Source organism: Tauraco erythrolophus, chromosome 1 (assembly GCF_009769465.1).
Source record: "Tauraco erythrolophus isolate bTauEry1 chromosome 1, bTauEry1.pri, whole genome shotgun sequence".
Taxonomy (NCBI): domain Eukaryota; kingdom Metazoa; phylum Chordata; class Aves; order Musophagiformes; family Musophagidae; genus Tauraco; species Tauraco erythrolophus.
The window spans coordinates 121,461,111-121,486,967 of NC_141465.1; the positions used below are offsets into that span (position 1 = coordinate 121,461,111).

The following is a 25,857-nucleotide window of genomic DNA, read 5'->3' on the forward strand; positions in this document are numbered from 1 at the left end:
ATGGGAGAGTGGTAGGAATTTTATTTTTCCTAGGAATGAGGATTATGGTTTATGGGAACCAAAGAAAAAAAAAAGGGAGCAAGCTTCTTTAAGGATGACAGGCTGATTTAGTGCAAAGAAAACCATCTGTTGTATTAGTTTGAATTAATGTTTTCATCATATACAGAGGATTCCTGGAACACTAACAATTCTAACTATCATAAGAAAGGTGAATTATCTCATAAAGAATCGATACAATATTTTCTCTGAAAAGCACTTCAGTCTCCACTGTCTTTTGAGTGTTCAACTTAAGCTACAGTAGTGCTTTTCTTCTATTCTAAAAAAGCCTAAATATATTTATTTCATAAAAGCAGTAAAAATGGCTGTTGCTTCACAGCCTTGCTCCCTCTTCCCCTTGCCACAGCTCATCTTTCCATTGAGAGATAACATATGAAGAAGAAATGCCACATGCTTGCTGCAACGAGAACAGAAAAGAAAAAAAGTCAAAACCAGTTACAGACTCAACTCTCCAGTCTACACTTTCAACAGCTCCATAGGCCCAGCAAAGTCAATAGCGTAATAGACAGGTGGGTCACATTTTTATGAGTCAAGTCCAATTAAAATGAAGTGTTAAAGAGCTTGAAATAATTTGAAATAATCTTTTATGGAGTTACTTGTGAGAGAGCTTCATACATATGATCACAAACATGATAAAACTTCCTGTAAAGGTAAGTCAATAGGTGAAGTAGGAATAGCAATAGAAACTGAATCCCAATACCAAATAGAAACAACAGAGGGCTGGAGGCTCCACTCCAACCTGCAAGCCCCATGCTGACCCAGCTGGGGAAAAAAAACATAGTGGGAAGATGACGTTGCCATGCATTAAAGCTTAAAATCAAGCAGTTGATCTTACGAAATATCCAGCACCGCTTCACTATCAAAACTGAACTTCAGGAAGAAGGCAGCCATGATGAGACCATCAACCAGCTTTGCGCTGGGAGCTGTGGTCCCTGGGCCAGCAACAGGGAGAGACAGGACAGGTCCTTCCTCTGCTGAATGCACACAGAAGGTTCATACACCCCAAGACACCAGAAACTGTTAAGCAAAAGTTTCAACAGCACCACAGCTGTCCTGCAAGGATGTGAGCAGGGAACTGTAATTACAAGCTCCAGGACCTCCACTGGGCAATCTCTGCTGGAAGACTGACAACAATTAGACTACCTATATTTTCAGAATTAGGGCAAAGTTAAAGCTAGAGAGAGCAACGCAAAAAGAAAGGCAGCTCACCTAGCGCCTCTAGACTAGCAAGCTAGACACAATACTACTGGAGTGGGGAACATATCTCCTCCTTTCTCTCTTTTCACCCAGAATCCTATGGAGCCTGGAACCAGGACCATGCCTTTTGCTTTTTATATCTTACCCTCTTTCACCTTAAAGGTGGGCAATGAAGGCGTTAGCAGGGGACAACAGAAAACAACAGCCTTTTCCTGCTGTTAACAGAAGTCTGTGCTATCCTTCAGAAGTTCCTTGATTCAAACCCCGTTATTAAACACGACAGAAGGTCAATTACAGTGGAAAGTAAAGAGGGACAAAGGTTAGAAAATTACAATCACCTGAAAGAAGCACTTTTAAGTTGAAAGCGAACTATCCAGCTTGTAAAAATTAAGCATCCAAAACTGAGGAATGTCAATTTTCTTTAGTTAAAGAGGCTGCCTTTGTGGTCCAGTCTCCAATTCTGTAACCACAGTTTCAGAGCCCCTGCCTCATGCCTCATGAGAGCCAAGTCATGTTACAGATAACCTCATACAAATTTAACAGTTTCTAACCTTAGTTAAACACTTAAGCATGATATCACTAACATCCCTTCAGTATGTTAGGAATTTGTTTTTCCTGCAGGCACCATACGAGTATTGCTTCCCTACCTCTCTTTTCCACCAATACGCAGCTTTCAAAATAATTTCTCTCATGCCAAGTTCTTCATACTTTGTATACCTGTATCTTTCTGACAGCTGCTTTTATTATTCCTGTTCTCTCTGATCACGGTTTGCTCCATTCTTCCCATTTACTGACTCAGCAATTAAAACTATAAGAAACAAATTATGTTTATCTGATGTTTTTAATTTCATCTTAGAACCCTGAAATACCTTCTAATGTCCATTTTGAAAGTAACATTTCTAACTAAAAGTGTATCTAAAACAGGAATATTGTAAGATATTGACACTTCAGGTACTCAATATTCACCAATAAATACGGGAGGGAAATTTAATTATATGATTTGGTAACTCTTCAGAAACTGAACCTAAAAATCTAGTTTCTAAATTCCTATTCAGGAATCCATTGAAAGGATTTTTCTGAGCATTTTTACTATTTCAAGAATGCAAGTGCAAAAGACTTCAAACTGACAAGGTTTTAAACTGTCCTCAGAACAGACGGTGGAGATATTTTTCATGTAAGGGAATTACTTTTAACTGTGAAATTAAACTTAAAGTTTGGACATTAAAAGAAGACATTGCTAAATGAATTTTACTGACTTAACAACACATCCAAGTGAAGAGTCGGTGCAAAAAAAGCAACAGTAATACCACTGAATGATTTTTCCACCGTCTTGGTTGATTACACAAGTGTGCTATCTTCAAGGGAAACAGAAGAATGTAATTTTCCAACAAAATATTTAATGAAAAGAGGGAAAACACATCTTGTTTCAAGTGACAAGAAAAACCAGAGGGTTTTAAAGGGTTTTTTTGTTGTTGTTGTAGGGGTGGTTTTTTTGGTTTGTTTTGGTTTTAGGTTGTTTTGTGGTTTGGTTTTTTAAAAATTCTCAATTATCCATTACTTACTGAGGACATGACTGCAGAAATCTGCACTCTAAAGAATACGCTTATCAATGTGATCTCAGATAAGCATTTTATTTTTTCCCCACACCTCATGGGTTTGTGATGATCCTGACACGCACAGCTCTTTTTAAGTACTCTGAATTCAAAGGTAAAGAGCTTCATTTATCTATCAGAGTTAGGACTTACCAGTTTTCTGATGCATCCTGTTCCTTACCTTCTATGGGTATGTAAAACATTTAAATAAGGGGCTCTGCACCCACACAGTGGTGGCTGCAAAGACCTCACAAGCAGAGAAGGAACAAACAAGTCTTTGTTTCTAAAAGAGGGGGATTTGAGGGAGGAGGAGGAGGGGCAGACAAGTTAAAAAACACAGGCAACTTAAGACAATAAAAAGAGATCTTGCCATCCTATAATATGGCTTGGCTTCACAATCAGTAGAATACAGTCAATTGTAATAGCTGCAATATGCCTGTTCTTTACTGTAGCAGATAACACTTGACAGTTACTGAAAAAAAGTTTAGGCTGCTATCTACATCCTTAATAGAAAACAAACAAACAAACAAAAACAAACCAACAAGCAAACAAAACCAAGAGAGAAACAGTTACCAGCCATTGGTGCTAGAGAGAAAAGGCCAGCAGATTGTTAACAACTCAAACATAAAAGGCTAATTCTCTCCCAAGATCCTATGCCAATTTAAATCACAGGTCCCAGGGCACTGATAGTTCCAAACAAGAACACCTTTCCCCTTCCAGAATTACAGGCAAAGATTGCTGTAGAGCACCCTAAATGATTAACAGGCACAGCTGAATGTTCGATGGTTTTTCTTTTGTATTTATAATTTCAGCTTTCAAAACTAAAACTAATTTTAACCTGCAAATTTAAAGATGGTTTTTATTTGAACAAACAACGACAAAAAAGCTCAGGATCTGAGCATACTCTACAACTTACTGTTCTTAATAATAAGAATCAATGCTTTTGCTGAGGGAACTGAAAAAGAGTACTTGTCCCCTTTAGCTTCATTTGGAAATCAGACAGTTTTTGTGCATCATTTTTGGCTATGGCCAGGTTTTTGAATGGTGCTAGTTTGCAGCACTGCAAAAATTATCAGCAGGATTTGAAAGAATGAGTATCGGAAATAATAAAAACTTGTTCCAAGTGGCTTTTTTAGAGAGACTTGGTACAACAATTTGTTGTTTAATCAGGATAGAAGTCATGTTTCTGGATTGCATTCCTTATAATGCATTCCTATATTACTTTAAGGAAATCCCAGTTGCAGTTTCATAATGCTGCTGTTATAAAAACCCCTAAAAATTAGCACAATAAAATATTCAATTTTTTTCAGTCTCTGATTAATTTGAGAACCCTGGAACTTAGAGTCAGGGAGAAATCCAAAACAGACAGTTCTCCAGGCTCATTTCGCTGTCTTAAGTGTACAAACAAATCTTAGTGTCTTAGGTAAAAAGAAATATTCACACACTCTTGAGCTGGACTCTTGGTTAAAACAAGATATATACAAATAAAATACTACTTATTACAGAAGTGTGTCCAAACTACAGATAGATTACTCTGCAGTTATCAATTACCGTGTTTAAATGAAATTAATATTTTTCTTTTGTTATTCTATCACTATGGCACCTGCCGATTAAAACAATATAAATTAAATAGTTCTTTTCTTTGATAAAGCTGCCATTGTTTATAAAAGTCTTTCTGTATCCTTAAAAGCAGAGGTGCAGCAGCTGGATTGACTGACCACCACTACGACTCGATAACATCCACAGACCGACTCTTAACACACTGGAAACTAAACCGGAGTAAAATGCTGTTGCAATTGTTCACGGATCTAACTTTTTCCCCCACAGAAGTCAATAGCAGTATTGAGAAACACCTTCCACTCAAGGTATGCCAGTTTCAGAAGAACTGAAATATCCTGGCCAGCCAGAAAAGCAAACATAAATGAGATTCAGCAGTAACATAAATAGCTATAAGATGCTTCTGCTCAGTGTATGCATATAAACCAAAACATGCTCCCTTCTTTAAAACGAAAACGATAAAGTTTTGGAATTCTAAAAGATTTCTAAAATATTTCACTACTTTTATATCTTCATACAGAATAGAACTGACAGTGTAAGTATTAGTACTACAGGAGAGCTACGCAGAACACACTGCACAGGACAGATTATGAGAAAAAACCTCAACTAACATCATTTAGGTTTAAATTTTATGTATGAAACACTGAAGACTACAGCAAATGCAGGACTTCAAGGTCATCAAGGCCCCATGTCTGTCCACCAAATATCTGGCAAAATATATTTAATCAAAGCCAGTCTGCATTTTAGACCAAAGTTTAATCAGCAGAGTCTACATAAGGGTATTAGTTGCAAACAGTTTCACTGCTTAATCACCACGCAATACTTCCTGGATTAATGAGACCAAAAATTAATTTCTTAGAAAATAATATGAAAACTTTTTTTTTAATGCATGTTTCCTTCAAGTTATTTGCATATTTTTTGAAATCTCTGTCATAAGTCCATTAGAAATGCTTAAATAGGAATTACAAAATCCAGTTAAAAATACTGTAATTAAGAAAAATAAAAATCACCAGTATACTGTCAAGAAACAGCAATATTTTTTCCTGTATATAAGAAACTAAAACCATGTTTCAACATGATTGAATTCAGAGAGGAAAAAAGCTAACGCTTCTTTGAATTTCAGATCATATGTGATTAGATATAGAATATATAATCATTGTGTGTATATTTAGATTACAGATTATGAACGATATGTTTGAAATGATGCACCTTCAATTTTTAACGCAGCATGCTCATTAAGAGAGACCAAATGTGGTGTTAGAAGGATATGGTGGAAAAAACGGCCCTATTAGGTGGGCAGTTTTCTTTCAGTCACAGCTGTTCTAGCAAAAAACTGGAAGTATGCATTGTTTTTACTGGCATAGAGAGATATCACTACCAACAAACATCCTATCTCAAAAAGGATTAAATTATTCAAAATCAAACCAAACTCAAACTAGGTATAAACTTATATAAGCCTACTGCCCTGACAAACACTTGACAAAAGTGTGTTTTTTTCCCCCCTTTTTATTAGTAAATGAATACTCTACATAAAGTAGATGACTGCATCCTTAAACAATCTGAGGACAAATTTAATGATTTCTTCATTGAACTCTGTTCAGTAAAGAGGTCTAAATACATCCTGCTTTCAAACGAAACAAGATTTCACTTTCTGATACGATGATGAACAGCTAACAAGCATTTAATGTCACTGCCATAAGGGTGGCATCCCCTATTTACAAAGGGATGCTTACCAGGGAAATTTCATCGGCATCTGCAGATTTGCAATGAGCTTTCTTTGACAAGTCACTGGTTCACTGCAAACTGATGCTGCTCCATCTGTACACATTCCCTGACACACGTACCAAAATACAGAAGTTTTCTCCCCATCTTAAGTGATCTCCTAAAATTGTTCTCCTCTTAAAACGGAGACAGGGAAGTGAAAAATCTAATGCCAATAGAGCTTTTAGATGAGTCAAATCCACTTTGGTTTAGACAGAATGTAAAGAATATGCCACTGAATTTACAGATCAAAACCAACTACGGCTAATGCTCTGCTTTTCTGCAAAAATGGAAGACAGATCTGGAACTTAAAAAAACCTGAAATGCCACTGTGACCAGACTTAAGGTCTGGGCTTTTTTTTGACTAAAGGCCAAAAAAAAGTTCTCCAGTCTAGGGTTCTAGTTCTATCTTGTCCACAAACCTGCCTCTGGCAAGGCTCCTACAAACTAATTTGCGGAAACACATCTTAAAGTGCTATACAGGTAAGGTATATGAAAGCAACATTATAGATTACTTCCTTCTAATTTCCAATACTTAAAAACAAGCTGATGCTCTGAAGCTTAAGCTTTTAAGTGCATTTCAAGTTCGTTGTGTGGCTGTCTTTTTGTTTTAATGGAAATGATAAATACATGTTTCAATGAAATCTACAGGTGCAGTTTACCTCAGTATTTCTGAGGAAGCCCTTTACATTGTTCCAAAGGTACAAAGTTCTTGCATTACAAAAAAAAAAAAAAGGAAGCAGAAAATCCTGATGTGCATCCTCTATACGCCTACTGCTGTAATTACTTTTCTTCCTTTTCCTACTTGTGTAGTTCAAGCAGCTGCTATACACAGAGCTCCTATGGCACTTTCCATAACGATATTAAACACTGTCTTACCTTGCTTTCCCCCTCATCCAAAATTCATGCAGAACTTAAAAAAACATTAACATAATCTCTAAGTGACAGTGATAAAAATAAAGTTGTAGCAACGATTTCAGTCTGAGGTCACATCTTTTGCTTAATACCCCATACGGCAGCTCCAATATTTGAAACAACAGAAGGAAAAAGTCTGTGTGTGTGTAACGCTGGTACGATCACTAGTAACGAACCAAGCAGGCGTTGTACTTCACCAACTCCATCCACTCAGAATGACCTGCTTCCTACCCAGACGTTCTTTGACTATCACGAAAACATACTAACTTATCCGGAAGGCTTAAGAAAAACTGTAGGAACTGTGAAAAATGACCAATGGACAATAGCAGTAGCTGTAAAAAACAAAACAGTGCAAAACACAAGCTCAACATGACAGTCCGATTATCCAATTCAATATAAAGAAACAATCTTCTTAAAACAAAACAAACAAACCATGACCCAACACCCCCCTCCCTCAATAATTTGAAGACCCTTACTACGAGGCCTGTGAAGGCACTGAGAAAGTCAGACAGCATGTTTGTACCAGATGCTCCCCTAGACAAGAATCCTGCTGACACAGGCCTAAGGACCCCTCCTCCTACCCCCATTCTTTTGATCTCGTGTCATCTTTTATGATTGCCTGTGCTTGGCATGAGAAGACCCTCCTTTCATACTTATTTCTTTCCTAGATTTTAAAGTCTGTGAATTCTCCTAACACGAAACTGCTCTGAAGCTGAGCCACAACAAGATTTCACTGCCATTTAAGTGGTGCAGCTGAAGACCTCAAGCCCACTTCAAAGATGTTAGATCTGAGTCTTGGAGCAAAGTTCTTATCTTCAACTTGGAGCACTCGGGTTTTAGACTCAGCCTACTCCACAGCCAGGTATTATGACAGGAACTCTTATCTGATGCATTAGTCTTAAAAGCCTGCTCTAAGGAAGAACTCATATTAACTGCATCCTTTTATTTCCTGTTCAAAAGCACAAAATGCAATACCCAAATTCCCCTTACCAAGTCAGTCAATAGGTGTGTCCACCTAAAACAATTTCTTCAAACTGATCCCCTTTCCTCTCTCTTTTCTAGACACATTAATGGAAAATTCCCAGCACTACCTAAAAAAAGAAAAACCAACACAAAAAAAAACCTACCAGAGAAAATAAAGATGAATGCAAAGCTTCCATCTGATGAGGAACGTACAGGGACATAAGAGCTGTCTCCCTGGAAGCTGGGAATTCAGAAGCAACAAGGGCAAAAACTCTCCAAACCTTCTGTTTCTGAATACTGGAACAGAGGAGTATGTTTGCACATACCATTCAACAGCTTTATTGTTTTCAATGGTTCTTCAGACTGGTGAAAGTGGCAGTATCATGGAAGAAATTAATTTCTCCTTCATTTTCAATCAACATTAGTATGACTGTAATAATCAAAAGCTTCAACATTATAAACATGAATTCAACTAAGATTGCCTCTGAAAGTGTTAGTGGTCAAAAAGAAGTGGAAAACAAGCCCTTGTATTAAAACACAGTGATACAAAAGAGTGTGGTGATCCTCGGAGGGGGGAAAAACCCAACAGGATTTTCAACCTATATTAAGCACAGAAAGGTAAACTTCTGATTCATTCACATGCTATTTAGGGTCACAGCACGTATTTGTGGAGGATCTCCACATGATAAATAAATGCAAGACTCAGTAAGTTAGCTATGTCAAACAGATTTTTTTTCTTCTTTACTGGAGTGACTTAAGGAGGTCACAAGTGAGAAAGCAACAGGAATAAGATTTTGTATTTTCTTGGCTCAAATGATAAAAACATAAACCACAATACAATGCGTACAACTAAAGATTTCAAGGAAAACTCCTTCGAGCTCAGCAGCAGCTAGCAGCTTGTCTCTATTTGCCGTCACTCTAGATCAGAAGAGCCTACAGGCTTTTTTTTTTTTTTTTTCTTTCCTGCCCCTTTCAGTTACACTTGAGCTCTTTGACTGAAAAGGTCTGGAACAGATTAAAAGTCTGACCACAAAATAAAGAGTCTTGGCATGTACTCAAGCCTGTCTGGGATACACATACACAGTGGGCCCAAAAAGGGAAGCTATGCAGCAAGAAACCCTTATGTAGTCTTTTGGACATTTCTAACTTCTTTCAGTTTAACTGCACAGCCTTAACTTTGATGGAGTTTCAATATGCACAAGACAAGTAGCTTTTGCCCTTACAGTCAGACCGTACTATTTACAGAAGCACCAAAGAGTTCTGAGAAACAAGATCTGGATCACTCATGACCTCTGTCAATTTAAGCCTTTTCCACACTCCTTTTTAATTCCAGCTCATCACTAGAAACTACAAAGTAATACAAAGAAAAGCAAAATACATACCCTGCAAGATTACTTAAGTAAATATAATTGACCTGTCTCTTTTAACTGCAAAAGGCAACAATGATTTTCAAAACAACTGCTTCCTTTTCAGACTTATTCACATATTAAGTAATTGTGAAGCTGCAAATTACCTACACACTCCTCTTGCTACGTGCAAACAGGTCTGCAGCTCTGGCTGCTGGTAAAGCCAGCATGGACATTTGCCAAAGCCGACAGCCTTCAACATACGCCCCACCTTTGGGCGTAAGTTGCACAGTGGTTCAACCTGTCTACAAACTGGTGAGCAGTTTATAAACAAAGTGTGACAATCTGGTGTCCTCCACAAGAGCAAACGGATGTTTAGAGTAAGTGTGTTCAAGCCTACAAAACAAAAATACTGAAATTTCTAACAGCCATTTCAGAAAAACAAAACAGAAGAGCGACTGCTGAGTTTTGCAGCTCTGTGTTTATATGGCATTCATGGAGTTAATGCCTCTCCCAAAAGGGGCCCACAGTTGTTGTTAGGTCAACCCCTGTAAAGCTTCAAAGGCTTTGCATCCCCTCAGCCTGACCTACTCAGTGATCTGCACACTGTTTTCATTTAGTTGCACCGAGTCCAAAACTAAAGCCTGGAAACCACAATGATGTCTTCTTTTTTTTACCCCTACTGTTTTTTCCATGGCTCTGGAAAAATAGCTAAAATCCAAAGGAGTTGAAAATAGTAAGTTATTAGGAAAACAAATCAAGGGTAAATTAATTCAGCTAATAAAGCTTACACACACAGGTCATGGCTTTATAAATAAACCCTAAAATTGTAATAGCACCTTAAATACATCAGAACAATCACTCAGACAATCTAAGACACTAGTTTAAATTCTCTTAATATTATATGCTGTTGCTCTGCATAGTCATCAGTGCCAATATTTTATTTAATATTTGCAGTTCTGCTTTCCAAGTAGATCAAAAATATTACAAAAACCGAGATACCAGTTCTATTTTGTTAAATTTTTATATCTAGACCTTGTGACCCCTACTTTTCTATTTCCAGTATTACATCATTTTTACTCCACAAAAAGAGTATTACAGTAGGAACAACAAAACTAATCATTTCTCTCTATTGTTTAAAACAGAAAGTTTTGTCATGATCGTCACTGTGACAAGCTGGAATTATAAGCTGGTATATGTTTCACGTTATTTAAACAGCATAAGTTATTATATGACAATGCCTTCTTTCGGATAGAGCAAAGGAAAGTAAGTGTTTGTTTAGGAATTAAAAGATTCTTCTGTGGTAAAGTTTTGCAGTTTTAAAAGGGAAGACTGAGGTTCGCTGAAACTGCCTATAGGTAAGTAATTTCTGAATGTGATCAATTTTAGGAACTATATGGATCATATGGCAAAATCTCAGCCCTTAGCGTTAGAAACTTTGGTGGCGTACACTCCTACAGGAAGTATGCTAATATTTTTTATTATTTTTTTAAAAAAGATGATTTAAATAAGGCACCTATAATTCAAATAAAAATATATTTTAATTTTACTATAAAAAGTTCTCAAAATATGCCTGCAAAATTAAAGCTGAGTGAACTGAAGCGAATCAAAAATTCTCAAGTGAGATGAACTTTTACCAAAGCGTGGGTCAAGCCTTGGGTCTAGCCAAGATGTGGTCTTGTTCTTATGGTTTATGTAGTAAATTTCTCCATCCTGGGTCATAGCTTGTTCCCATCCATCGGGGAGTGGGCCTGCAATATAGAAGGAAGGAATTGATGGCGAGCTCGTTTGCTCCAGTTGAAATTGATCTAAAAAAAATTCCAACATTTTACATATATAACAGTACATGAAATGGAAGAGTTTCAAGCTCGTATCTTACATTTCTGGGATAAGGGCAAAGAAGTGGCGGGTGGGAAATCAAAGAACATAAAGCACTTCTATCATTTCGATTTGGAGTTTAATTTTGTAACTTGTTTGCATCCTTTCATGTGCTTTTGACGCTTCCTTTTGCTACAGCACTATAGTACAAAACCAGCAATAAGTCAAGCCTGCCAGAATGAAACCAGCATGAGCACCAGGAAAAAGAATAAGCATAGAGACATTCTGCTTTTCATGGGAAAGTTCATCTAGCGATTAAGGCCCAGCAGAAGCAACAAGGTAACACTGACAAGATCCTGAAATCCTCCATCTTTCACAAACAATTAAAAAAAGTGACAAAACTCATTTTCTCTTTACTTCATACCATAACCACCTGCGAAAGCGTTAAAGGCTTAAGTAAGCAAAACCACAAACATGAAGAACAGGAGGCAAACAAGCAATGAAAAAGTAAAGGTTGGAAAACACCAGGAGCAGACAGAGACAGGGCTACGCTGCTACAAGCAGGAAGGCGCAGACAGGGAAACCTACGTTTAGGAAATGGTAAAAGGGAGGTAGGTGATGGTGTTCTGGAGCCCAGTGCTAATGTCTGAATACAGTCTTGTGTGTTTCCCTCATGTTCCGAACAGCAGCATTCAAGAAAACCACTCTTCATCACTACACAGTTCATAAACAGCTCTTTCCCATCTCTATATGATCATTTCTTTGCTTCGACTGAAAACTACTCTTCAAGTTACATTCATCTCATCTTGCAGGTGCTTTACAAATGTAAATGTAATGTTTTTCAATTCTTTTACTCACATAGATATGGGCTTTCAAAAATACCTAAATTAGATACAAGAACGTCTTGCCTGTATTTCTTTAGATTTAAGCACAATTCTAAAATGATATAGCAAAAGATCCACTACAAACGTTAAGAATATAAAAGAAATTAGAACAAGACCTGCTGCTGGAAGCCATCATGTTTCAGCCTCTCCTTCCACTCTTCCTCAGTGTAATACACTATAGCAAACAGTCACCTAGCTGTTAGACTGGGACTAACAGACTATCTTGTAAAACGTCAGATACATTTAGTACGCACGAACACCATAATTTCACACGCGATTCAGATATACACATACAAAAAATGTGTGTATTTGATAAATGCCCTGAAGTGTCTACTACACCCATGCTAAAACTACGTTAGCTCTTTGCCTGTCATTTTGTCCTAATGTTAACGCTCCGGGTGAAGAATTCATTGTCTAAAGCTGGAGGGTGGGGAAGATAGATTTGTTTGCTTAATCTCAAAAGATGTTATTGAAGAAACGTCGAAGAGAGTAAAATAATAATTCAATGCCATTCCAGTAATATCCCAAGGCATAACCAGGACAAGAATTTCTTACTGTGGTCTTTGATGATCCTCTGCAAACTACATTTCTAATTTAAACTCTTTCATTTTGGCTCAGAAAACTATGCCTTTTTTGAGCAACCTCACTACTCTACCATTAGAGCTACAGGTTTTTGAGTGAGGAAAAACAGTGATTTGTTGGGCATTGGACATTTCCTTTCCATCCTTAATGTTCACAAGCTTTAAATGCAGCATACAAGTATCAAGAGTACTTGAGCTTTTATCAGAGGCTAGTGAACAGAACAGGCAAGAAAGAGTGACGATGTTGCAAAGCATTCATAAATCCTAACATATTCACAGCATAACAGGACTTTGATGCGGAATTGAAAGCTCAATGACAAAAACCCTGTACTTTGCTACCATAACCAAAGACCAGCCAGCTCATCAGTGAGATGCTGTTTCATAAAACTGGGGCACAGGAGCACGGTGACATGCCCCACATCATCCAAGTGTAAAAGCCAACGAGGAACCAAAAATGATCCCTGGCTGCTAAGTCAAAACACTCTAGCCTTGTGGGCAGACCTTCTTGCAATTATTCTTCTCAGAGTCCTTATAAACCACACATCCCTTCGAGATGAAACTCAGCAAGAAATTATCTTCTGGCCTGCAAAGCCAAAAAATCCAGCTGGCTCTAGGAAAAACCAAACCAGCCTTGGGGTGTCAGACCTGCTGAACACTGAGTAAAGTGTATACTGGTCCAGCATGTTCCTTTATAGTAAATAAGAACAAAATACCTTTGAAGCAGGATGCCAGGAACTGATCGGTCCACCTACATGATGGAAGAATACTGCTTATTAGATTCAGTGATCTGATGACTACAAGCTTACTAGAGACAAACCGGGGCAAGGTTCTCTTTCTAAATAAAATGCACAGCTGTGGACAGGACAGGAAAGGTCTGTCTGCTCACCTGGCTGTTACAGTAGCAAGTCATCATTGCTGAGTGCCATCAGCAGCTGCAGAAACAGAACTTTTCTCTCTAGAAACTTTTGGCATTAATCATAATGTTGTTTTCTTCCTTGGCCAGTAAGCTGCTCTTATGTTTCTGCTGTCGTCTCTATATGTTGAAATGGTAGTTCAAAAATTGATTAGTTCTGTTTTCTGTAATTCCTACTTGGTTTTGTGAGTAGTTGCGAAACCAGAAGACAGTCAAATCTCATTTTGTAAATGGCTGTCTGACAAACTCTGTATTAGAGGCAAGTGACAGAAGAAAAATGGAAAACCACGGTGAAGAATAGCAGACACATTCACTCAGAGCATCTAGGAAAATTCCTGTGCAATTACATGTCCTTTTTCCCCCAAATGGCTCAAGAGGAAGAGAATTCCCAGCATTAGGTTATGTTTTTGAGTGACTTCAGTTGTATAAGTTATATGATCTTATAGCAGTCTTCCAGTGCCTGAAAGAGGCCTACAAGAAAGCTGGAGAGGGACTTTTTACAAGGGTATATGGTGATAGGACAAGCGCTAATGGCTTTAAACTGAAAGAGGGCAGATTTAGATTAGATATAAGGAAGAAATTTTTCACTCAGAGGGTGGTGAGGCAGTGGAACAGGTTGCCCAGAGAAGTTGTGGATGCCCCATCCCTGGAAGTGTTCAAGGCCAGGTTGGATGAGGCTTTGGGCAACATGGTGTAGTGGAGGGTGTCCCTGCCCATGGCAGGGGGGTTGAACTAGATGATGTATTCAGTGCTTTATGGTTAGGGTTGGAAGGGACCTCAAAGATCATAGAATTCTATGATCTATGATTCTATGATCTTTGAGGTCCCTTCCAACCCTAACCATTCTATGATTCTATAAAGTCTACATTGCTGCTCTTCAGACCTTCTCACTAAAATTTTCATTGTTACTGTAGCCCAAGTTGTACATAAACTGCCATGCTGGGTCTAACCAAAAGTCCACTTAGCCCAGGCACCTAGCCTTGGAGGACAGACAAATCTTATTGCTGAAAGCAGCCCATTTAGTCACTGTCAAGACTCCATAAACTTTTAAATAAAGCACTGAATACACATACAGACCCCAAAAATATAGTGGCTATGAATAGTCACTTGGCTTCCAGCTACCTCAGGTGATTTCTCAAGTCACATTCTGTCCACTTAGTAGGTACCAAAGGAGATCTCTCTCATTTTCCAGTCTCACCTTGAACCTTTGTAAACATTTAGCACCAACAATATCCCTGTGGCATGGTCTCCTACTAGTGCTGTTTGATACCTCCTATGTCAATTGAATACAATCAATCATAAGCTTACAATTCTATGAAATTATTTGCACAGAGAGACAACCCTTCTAGGGAACTCACCATTTAATGGGATACTTTTAAAGATGAGGTTATCCAAAAAATTGGATTCCAATTTCCAAATGTAAGCCATCCTTACAGAACTACTGATAAGGCATACTTCCGTAGCTAAATATTTATATAATGCTGCAACTTAACATAAATACATGTGATTTTAACAGTCTGTGTGCATGTGTCTGGTACATGTCTCCGTTTTTTGTGAGTTTACTTTCTTAATATACCATTTTTGCCATGAAACTTATGTAAGAGTCTTGAATGCACAGCACAGCTCACTGCTGGCAGATAGAAAACAATGGAAAGAGTAACAAAAGCAAAAATGCAGTATAGATTCAAGCTCTGCTGGGACACAAACTAAATCTTCCAAGTCCCTACAGTTTCTGATCCATAACTGTAAAGTAAACGTAAATAAAGCTGTATTTTTATCACAAGGTTAATGCATATTAGAGGGCATCTGTATCTATGTATTAAAAGAATATGCATGGACATCTTCGGAGCTAGAATACCTGTGTTCAACAGCAAGAATCACCTTCACCCAGTACAAACACTGATCTCTAAGAACCTTCCTAATCTTTCTCTGTGAAAGCTGAAATTTTTCCCTTCAATCACTGTCACTGTAATTCTAAAACTTTTTAAAATATCTAAGTCTACAAAATTTACCTGAAGTCCATCTTTACCCTGTTGAATCAGTAAAATTTACAAAAAAACACGATTAAAAAGGGGGCATGTTTTTGCAGATGAAAGAAGACATGAACATTACCATCATGCAGATACTTAGAAACTCGAGTTTCACAACAGATTGTATGTAGTGTTGACTGTACACAAAGCAGAATTTTTAGTATGACTGGTTACACAGAAGTGAAATCTGCAACTGAACAGAGGAGGAATCTAAGAGAGGAGCTAGAACTTGTTTTAACTATTGGTGTATTCCTCCTTACCATCCAAGGAGAGGAAAAAGACTCACAAGTTATGAATTCAAGTGTCCATTTTCCTACCAACCTTTAGCATGGCACTACAGCCTTCCCCTAAGAGGCAATGCAATTACACTAGGTTTACAAACTTTCACCAGGAAGCCCTATCCAAAACCACAATGCAAGAAGTTAGACAAAAGAGGACAAAGACAGGTACTCTGCTTCAAAGCCAGTTATCTAATGTCTATGCGCAAGCAGACAAGGCTAAAGTAAGCAGCGCTGTCAAGCATGATTCAGGAAATAAAAGTATCTGAAGAATGGAAGTATATAAGTACAATTACTATCCCACCTCTGTTATATCAACTGTAATTGTATAATAAACAGGCATTATTTACTTTCAAATTTATAACTTTACCTCAGTAAGAAATATATAGGACAGCTTCCTCAGAAGAACAATGTACCCTTATTACTTTTTTTTTTTTAATTAGGAAAAAAAAAAAAAAAAGACAGAACAACAGATCTTTTCCTGCAATACCTTTAGGGAAAAAATGGTTAGAAAAACACACATACAAAAAAAATCACAACAGTCAAGACTGGTTTAGAAGTAACTAGCTTCTTTTCTTTCCATTACTGATGTGAAGATGCAATCCTATTTCAAAGGAGATTAACCAACAAATGTCATCTAGAAGAGCACTGCGTTTCTTTGCATACATATGGCCCAAACCATTTTAGTTGATTACATGTAGCAAGCTAAGTTCAGCAAGACTGAGACAAAAAAAAAAAATTATCAAAGAACTGAAACAAGCAGGAGGTGGGAGGAATCCTCACTTTTCACATACTGATGTCCTCCTGTAAAGTATGTATGCTTACTATCACTCAAAATAGTTCATTCACAAAGTCATGCTGGGAAGTGATGAAGCTGGTTCAGGTGTCTATTAATTTCCTCAAAGAAACATAACTTGCAGCAAGATACCTGGATTCTCATCCAGTCTTAGCTGCCTCAGGTGATATTTCTTAAGAAAAACAATCTAAAAACCTCAACCTCATGCTAAGCTACATCTTCCCTAAGCCAGTTTTGAATTTAAACACTCTTTTGACTTGCCTTCACCTTACCACACCTGGTTTTGCTTTCTTCCATTTCCCCTGAGCTCCATTTATCCTATTTATCCATAAAAGACAACAGGTTATATTCCACATGTAGACAGCAGCTTTCTGTTCTCTCTCCCTCTTCAGTTTGTTTTCCTGTTCCTTACTTCTAGCTAATGCAAGCTTCCAATGGCTTTCAAGACAGCTCCTAAAAATCTTCTCTCTTACACTTTACTGCAGCAACTTTACACTCGGAAGCTTCTATGGCAGTCTGTAATTAAACATACTAAAACTTGGGACAGTAACTTCTGATTAAGGGCTACAATTACTGAGCGCTATACAAGGATTAACCGTACAGAAAGGAAAACATTCTCCCTTGTGGCACTTCCAACATTTTTTTGCAAGTCAGTGACCTCCAGCTGTCACAATACTTACACTTGTTTTTTCCCAATATCTTTCATGAAAGGTTGTCAAAGCACGAGGGTATGTTTCATTGCCGACAATATTTCATAACAGGAAACTTCCGTCTTATAGGTCTCAACTTTATTTCCCAGTTCTTGAGGATGAATATCCAAATTAGAACATTAAGTAGTCTTATATTTATGATGTTAGCACTCAGACTGAAGTTCCACTGTGCTGAAGTGGTACATAGCAACTTGATTTTTCCATTTTTCTCATTCTTTATGAGACCACCAAGGAAATCTAAGTTTCCATGAGCTCAGCAGTAAAAAGTAACAGAACCAGATATAAGGACCTCTAGTAAAATCAAATATACAGTCACAATTTAAAGTTAACACATAAAGATGTGCCAAATCAGGTATCAGAAACAGAATAATATACAATTAATGCCGGTTCAATATTATTTAATTCAAAACAGACTTTTGTTAAATGCAAGTAAGAGTAGGCAGGTGCATCCAAAGAGTCAGTTCCAAGTCATGCCATCTCAATTGATTCAAGCTTAAAAAAAGCAACACCTCGTAAACACAGAACTTTATATACACAGAAGTTCTGATTTCTTCACACACTTAATCAAATTCAGAGCACTGGGGAAAAAATTTTATAAGACTTTCAGTTCATATTCAATACAGTATCGTCTGTGAAATTAAAAATAAATGTTCAGTGAACTTGTATCCAATTAAGTGCTTTCTCAAGTCAAAAGACAACCCAGTTAAACATCTCAACTCTTCTTCATTGCATGAGCAACAAGATCTATGCAGGATCACTTGCTCACGCGCTTACATCAGTCAATTACACGTAAGTTCTTAATTTTCTTTTTAAAATAATCCTCATGTACTGATTGCTCGATTCTCTTTTAGATTTTTACACTGTCCAGTTAACCAGTTTATTTTTTTACTAAGGACCTTTCATTTCTTTCTAAGTACATAACATGAATCCTACTCCACTATCAATATTTTTTCCTGTTAATTGTTGATACAGCAGAAGGTTTGAGGAGTTATCTTAAAACAGAATTTATGTCAATATTCAAATAGCAAACATCTAGTTTTAGCACAAATCAGATATGCCAAAAGGCAAGACAGACCAAGGGAATTGTTTCCTCTATTCCCTGTTCTTCAGAAGTGTCCCTGCAAAAACACGTCATGTCTATTGCTGCAGGTTTCCTGCGATATATTTACAGAAAAAACAATCACATATATTGTATTTTCACATCAGAGCTTGAGACCTTAATTGCTCTGAATCATGACTTCCTGAACTTGAACAGGGCTCTCCCTTGTTTCAGGATAATCCAACCTCCTGGCCTAGCCAGCAAAAACTCTGATTAGCTTCCCCTCTGATATTCAGTCATGAACAGCACAGCTTGGTCATGACTGTTAATCTTTTGGTATTGTCTGCAGCATGTGAACTGCAGCATGAAACAAAGCTGTCTAAACGGACAACAAAAAGCAGCACCAGAGAATAACCTTTTTGAAATACTGGAACAGCAGACATACACAAAATACAATGGGACTGTGAGAAAAGAAATAAAACATGAACCTCAGGGACAGACAGAAGGTGACAAAGCACAGAGAACAGCACAGCAGTCAACTAGCACAGCACCAAATTCATCTGCCTGCTCTTTGCACCATCAGGACAAGAGAGCTCTGAAGACATACAGCACGTTATATAGCAGGATCAAGCAGACTTTACTGCTGTCTAGTGATGGCACTCCCAGACTAGCTGAAAAACAATTCTACATTCCAGGAAAAGATACTGGACTTCCTCAGTTAGAGGAACAATCATCATAATACAGGATTTTGGAAATTATAGGAAAACAAGAGGAAAACTAACACATCTCTGCTTCTAAACAAGATTTTCTAAGTGTTTCCTTTGTTCAGTAATGAAGACAGAAAAAATGAGATGTTCATAACAAATGTAGGAAGTGTAAATCAAAGGGAGTTTACCGAGTCCAGTAAGTAAGCAAGGGGAGGCAGAACAACACTGCAGAAGAGCAATAGCTTTAATGTAAATTGACATTAATTTAATGGAAATTCTGGTCTTCATCAATTTAACAGCATTTTCAGTCAGAAGAAATTAGACAAAAATTCTGCTTCTTTAAGTGTCTGAATCATCAATTTTAAAAATAAAACCACAAACCATAGGATACTTTCTGTTGACATCATAAATATTATAAAAATCCTCTTACCTCAAGTATCAGCTTCTTACTTGATACATCAAGCATCAACAAATTTAAAGTTTAAAGCCAGGAAAACTAGGAGGACAATTGTGAGATTTGAACTCCCTCCCTGCCAATTAAAATAGCTAGTGGTATTTCCATTTGCATGACCTTTTTCATAAATACAAGTTTTGCTTACCTGATGCCGAGTTCATGATGTTCTGCTGCACGGAAGGACTGGTGGGAGCTGTAACATTCATCTGGGAAAGCATGGCCTTCCTAGGATCTTGCCATGTTGTTGTCTGATCAATGTGACTAAGACAAAACAAAGCGAGAGTTAGGACAGTCAAGCATTCACAACAATGACCTGCTAGCAAGAAAGTTTAACAACAACAGGTTAAGCCTGCCAACAACAGCCACGTTCAAAATGAAGCAAGAGCTGTTTGGACTCTTTCCAAGCCTCACAGTATGTTAGATTCTCAAACCCTTACTCTCGCCACCATCGCTTCTTCAACAACCAGCTGTGGCGATCAGAGCTAGAGCAGTAATGGGATAAGGCTCAGTGTGAATATCGTGATCTAGACTGTTGCAGCATAACTAGATGTCGTACCCTTGAACTAAATACTCTCCTCTTTTTCTCATTGATCAGTTACTTGTCATTTTTAAAGGTGACTTCAGAGACTTTCAATCCAAGCCAGTCATGTCTGGCATCTCAAGTGCAGTCGAGTAACTGGGCATGAGGAATTCATATTCAGTGCCTAGGGAGTTGTAATGAACTGGCTAGTGAGTAATCGTTCGTGTTCCCAAACTTTCTGTGCATAGACCACATCCTCAGATTATCTGATGGACTGCTCCCCTCACCACTGACAATCGAACAATCTCTCCGTGGTAATTTAAGAAACCAGTCACACTACAGCAGTAATGCCAGAGGGATATGCAGCTGCCTTTCAACTTCACGTGAAAAGATGAGGACAGCTGGACTGTCAGGTAACCCAACTTGTCCTTTGCAGAACCTAATCACAAAACTTGGGGAGCTTAGATTTATCTGTTTTGAAAAAACTGGAAAGTACATTCAGCACTGTCATTCACAAAAGTATTCAATTTAATCAAAATACAAAAGTAATGAATGATTACTTCACCTTTTGAATACGTGATTAGCGTGTTTTGCTAAGGAATAACAAATTCGTAACAAGCATCATTGTTCTCTCGATGCCACTAAGTAACATTGCTTCCAGAAGTACACGTGGACACAAATAAAACTACCAATACACACTGAGCACTGACAACAAAGGTTGTTATCGATTCATTTACAACTAGTAACAAAACTCATATTCCAATAGTATTGTTATTAATTAGAATCCAATGCATGATTAACTTGGCACCATTCTTTCCTTATGTTAATAATCCTTAAAGTTACTTTTTTTCTGAATACATGGAATGCCCATATAAGAGAAATTAATATACGTTTTATTGGTGATCTGAGTTCAAAACTAGGTACTCCAACTCATACCTCTGCTTTGTATCTGTATCTTGCATTGTGTTTTGTATGTATCTTGGTGGATCTATATGCATTTGTACTGAAATATCAATTAGGCTGTAAATTTTCCACCTTTTGTTGGGATTTAATAATAACTGTGCAGCAACTGTCTCCAATTCACAGTTTCTCTTTTTTAAGGCATATTCAAGTTTAGGAGCTGGTACTGTATTATTTTAGACATTCTCAAGGGATAAATAATTCAGATTTGGTCACCTCAACACCAGCACCTCTGGGGACACTGACAACTGACCTTCTCTCCACCAACGAGAAAGGAACCTAAATAAGCACTATTAGGATGTAATTCATTTGGTCAATTTAAGGAACATATTGAAGGTGAGTCAGACCTATTTTCTCCTTCAAGAAAGGAACCTAAGTTAAATAGGTCACATACATTGGTATTAGAAGAGTTGAATCCCAAACATCGTTTGTGTATTTGCATGATGACAACACCCAAGAACTCTGGTCATAAATTAAGACTTCATCATAGGTCAAACTGGACAAACAAAACATAATATTATTTTCTCACTGCTCTAAGCAACTAATTGCTATGCCTAGAAACTTAGTAATGAAACCCTTGACTCCAATTAATAAAAATGTGCTCCACTGAATTAGTGTTTTTAACATGTTCTTTGATGTTCAAAAAGTTGGTATTTTCCCCTCAAAACCACTATATTTTGTAAGTACTTCATCATTTCAAATGAGTGAGAATCAATAGATAGAAATTCAGAAGACCATAAAATGGGGCAGTAGTCAAAATAATTACTTACGTAGAATTATTTATCACATTCTAATAATCGAAAGGACTTTCTGTTATAAGGTAGAAGGTATCACAAAGTGGCTTTAAAAAAAGTTTTGGTTTAAGATATGTATATTTTATCATCTGTAAACATGCACACAAACAATTCCAGAGTTACAGATATACAAAAGGGTCAGGGTCACAAAATAGGCAGGAATGTTATTTGTACAAAAATATCCCAATACACAAAGCTCTACTTTGCCTGCATGTGGCAACTACTGTCAGTTTTCCCTTGTGTACAGGAACCTCCCCCCCCTTACTGCAGCATTACTTAAAATGGTGTCACTGCCACGTTACGTTCCTCGATGCAGCTCATTTAATACAAGTACAACATATTAAGCACACCGTGTCTTTGGTTGCATGTGTTTTCCAATATCCAGCTCCACTGAGAAACATGCCACACACAGCAAGACTTCTTTACTTCCTTTTTAGCCTATTTACTTACTAAACAGGGCACAACATTGTAAAGACTGCCTTATATTTACTGGACTATACATAAACTTTCACACTGGAGAACATTTTCTTCACTTTTCTGCTAGCCAATTTTGTAAAGCAATGAGAGCCAGTAAAGAGAACACAGATGTAAAAACACTGCACAGTAATGCTTCAGAGACTGTGTTTAAAATACAGTACCTGCATGAGCTACCCCTCCCCTCTATTTCTGATTTGTTGTATTTGCTTAACTCAGTTCTGGGAACAGTGGAAACTGGGAAAACACCACAGTATCCATGATTACACCTTTGTTTATTTGCATTTAACTCCTACGAAAAAAAAAAAAAAGTAATATTATGAACTTACAAAACGCCTACTTAAGGTACATATTTTATAGCCTTTGTTTTTATACGCTATTTGAGTGTAGCGTAAGAAACAGAAGGAAAAAAGTTGTCTCACTGCATCACAGAATCATTTTTGCAGTTAACTGTAGGAACACAATGAAACAACATTCACCAGCTTTTCCAAACATATCTGAATACGGGATAGATGAATGGACTATGGAAGAAGCAATTTTAAAAACACATCCAATTTTGAGCATAAGGACAGCATTATTGATTCCTCAAGACTGCTTAAGCACACCACGCAAAGTATAGCTGACATTCACACGGAGTTGTTAACAGGGACAGCTAGTTTAGGCAGCAGCAGCTTCCAACTTTTCCCTAGCTGAGTATCACGTGAGAAAAGTCAGCATGTTCCTTGTTTTACCAACTAAACTCCAAACAGGAGTCGTCTTACAGCAAAGAGCCACAGAAGAGAAGTCTCAAAATATTTAAGTCGATTATGTCACACTAATCATAAGGCTGGTTCAATAAGGCAAACTCTTTGTCCTCCCACTCAGCTCTGTGCTTCCTGACCTACATATCCATTTCCCCCTACACCTTCCCTCAAAACCTTTCTCTTCGACCTCCATCAAACCACAGTCTTACGTGTATCTCACCTGCTCCATATCCTGAGCGTTCAAATGCGAGATACCAAGAAACCACCCAAAACGCACCACAACAGATCAGTTCTTTCCCACCACTTCCCAATCGTGCTCATCAACTTACAAAGCAGGCAATCCCCCCACTCACATGCATGGAATGTTTCAACCAATCCGAATACTACAGGAAGGAATAGAGGCCTTCGTTTTGTTTGGCACTTGCAGCATGTGCACAAGAGTCACTTACTACAAACCCTGTTTGCTTCTCATTATCGATTTAAGTATGGAAACAGGATGCTCTCCACAGGTAAAGATATTTTCCTCTGTTTTCAATAGCAGCACCGAAAAGGTCTAAATAGACATAACAAGAACTCTGACACCAACATTACATTATCTTTCACTGCACTAAACAGATTTTTCCACAGGAGCTGCATTACAAGGCAACTGCCCTAATCCTTACATTCAATATCTTCTATTTTACATGACCAGAGCCATATCTTGATAAAGCACTACTGTCAACTTCAACATTTTAAAAAATTTAGTACGGTATCAAATTAAACTTAAATTCTACCTACTCATGAACCAGAACCACAGCTCTGTACTGTGTGCACAGAACACAATAAGTAGTCTTGGAACTAAAATCAATTATCTCTAGGACAAATCAAGGAACATAAGATGTTTTACTTGATTGAATAAATTCTCAAGTCCAACACCTAGCAACCTGACACTATCTATTATTGTTCATTTGTGTCTAGGTGAAGTAAATCCATGTTAAATCAGACGAATGTGGTAGAAACTAAGGAAATCCACTTCAACTGCACCATAAACGTAGGTCTGTGGTAACAAGCCTTAGAAAAATAAAGCTAAAACACCCAGAACATGTTAAATATTTGTTAGCAAACATGTCAATCCTGGTTTCAAGAAGAGTGACTGTTCCAAGCCACTCAATCAAAAAGCACTTTCAAAGTGCTATGCATTATGAAGAGAATCAAGCTGCCTTTCTCCACCTATCCCCAAGTTTTAGAGTCATATACAAATTATTTACACATTGATAAGAACGACTCCAAAGGAAAGAAAAATGTTCTCATTTTACACACGCAAAAGGCATCTCTGCAGTTACTGAGAATCAGAATTTCTAATCTAAAGAAATCTTTATTGGCATTAAACACTAACACATGCGTGAAGATTTGTCAGATTCAGTTTCTAACCTAATTTTAAAGAATTGGTGGTTTGGATTTGGGGGGTTGGTTGGTTTGTTGGGTTTTGGTTTTTTATGGTGTTTTGTTCTTGTTTGAGTTTGTTTTTTTTTTTTAAGTACAATGGAAAAGTAGTAGGAGATCCAAAGACAAAAAAACCCATATTTGTTACTTTTTATTGAAAATAACCTTTAGATACTAATAGACTAATAAAATAACGCCCTTCCTAAAAACAGAACTGATCTGCCTTTGTATCTTCACATTTGTACTCCAGCTGCTGCACTGAAAAGACAAGAACCGTATTACTGAAAGCCATGTCAGAAATGAACTAACACACAAAAGACACTCAAAAAATCACTTAAATTCTTCGAGAATATCTAAGAGGCCTTCAGTTTCGATATTCCATAGTATTTATTGCAACTACAGCGTCCTTGTTGATAGCTAGAGTTTTCAAGTTATATTGAGGACTTCATCCATGTAACAGAATTCTCAGCCATTACAAAACCATGATTTTCTTCCTCTTTTTTTGCCTTTATTAGCATAAAGTCACCTTATTTACAGTGCATGCATGTCTGTGTCATTTGTAGCAAGAACTTTTCTCTCACAAGACAGGATCTTCTCAGAAAAGATAGTATCAACATAATCAGGTCAGAAATTGCCAGATTATTTTACTATAATGTATAATATAAATATGCCATTAGGAAGAAAAGCAAAAGACAGTGAACAGATATTTTGATCTTGGGTACCAGATGAACATACTGCCTGAAATTTCTGCAACAGCAAAAAAACTGAAGAGGTCTGATCTATGCTTAAAATAATACAAACGAGGCAGAATAAATCAATCACTTCTCTTTGCGTTTGGACATGACTCTTCATAAAAGGACATTTCAAAAAAAAAGTCACAAATATTCAGAAAGATAAGTTGTTCTTCAGTATAAAAGCATCCCATGAAAAACTACGTGAGCATCTCTCAATGAAGTAATGCTTGTGTTTTACAATGTAGACAAGACTTATACTTCACATCTGTGAGAAAACTATTGCCAGTCTCTAGTGAAGTTGAGATGCCTAATGTGGATTTTGGTTTGCAAATTTTTGGGACCGTTTTAGGAATTCACTAGAAAGCCTATTTTAATAAAAGTAAAATACAAGCACACCGCACTCATCACGTCTTGACAGACCTACCAAAACTGTGGACTTGGCATCGCCTTCTTTTTGTATTAGGGGTGGATAGGAAAGTCTCTGTGTAACAAAAGCAAGTGCAGAAATTAAGCTAAACCTAATTCTTTTCTAAACATGGTGTGAAATTTCAGTTTTTCATTATATCCCAAATGTGAACTGCTCCATTGACAAGCATGTCACCTATGATTGTG

General features: G+C 37.4%; 1 protein-coding gene across 3 annotated transcripts in view; it reads right to left on the bottom strand.

Annotated features, from left to right (window-relative positions):
- Positions 1-25,857, bottom strand: part of YAP1 (Yes1 associated transcriptional regulator) — a 91,145-nt gene that overhangs the window by 19,743 nt on the left and 45,545 nt on the right. For 2 of the 3 annotated variants that reach the window (XM_086613813.1, XM_086613828.1), the window contains exons 3-4: positions 19,744-19,859; positions 11,026-11,139 (exon numbers count right to left, since the gene is read on the bottom strand). In XM_086613813.1, the coding sequence (XP_086469939.1) occupies positions 11,026-11,139; positions 19,744-19,859 (230 nt within the window). The remainder of the gene's footprint in view (positions 1-11,025; positions 11,140-19,743; positions 19,860-25,857) is intronic. The other variant, XM_086613821.1, reaches the window with a different exon arrangement.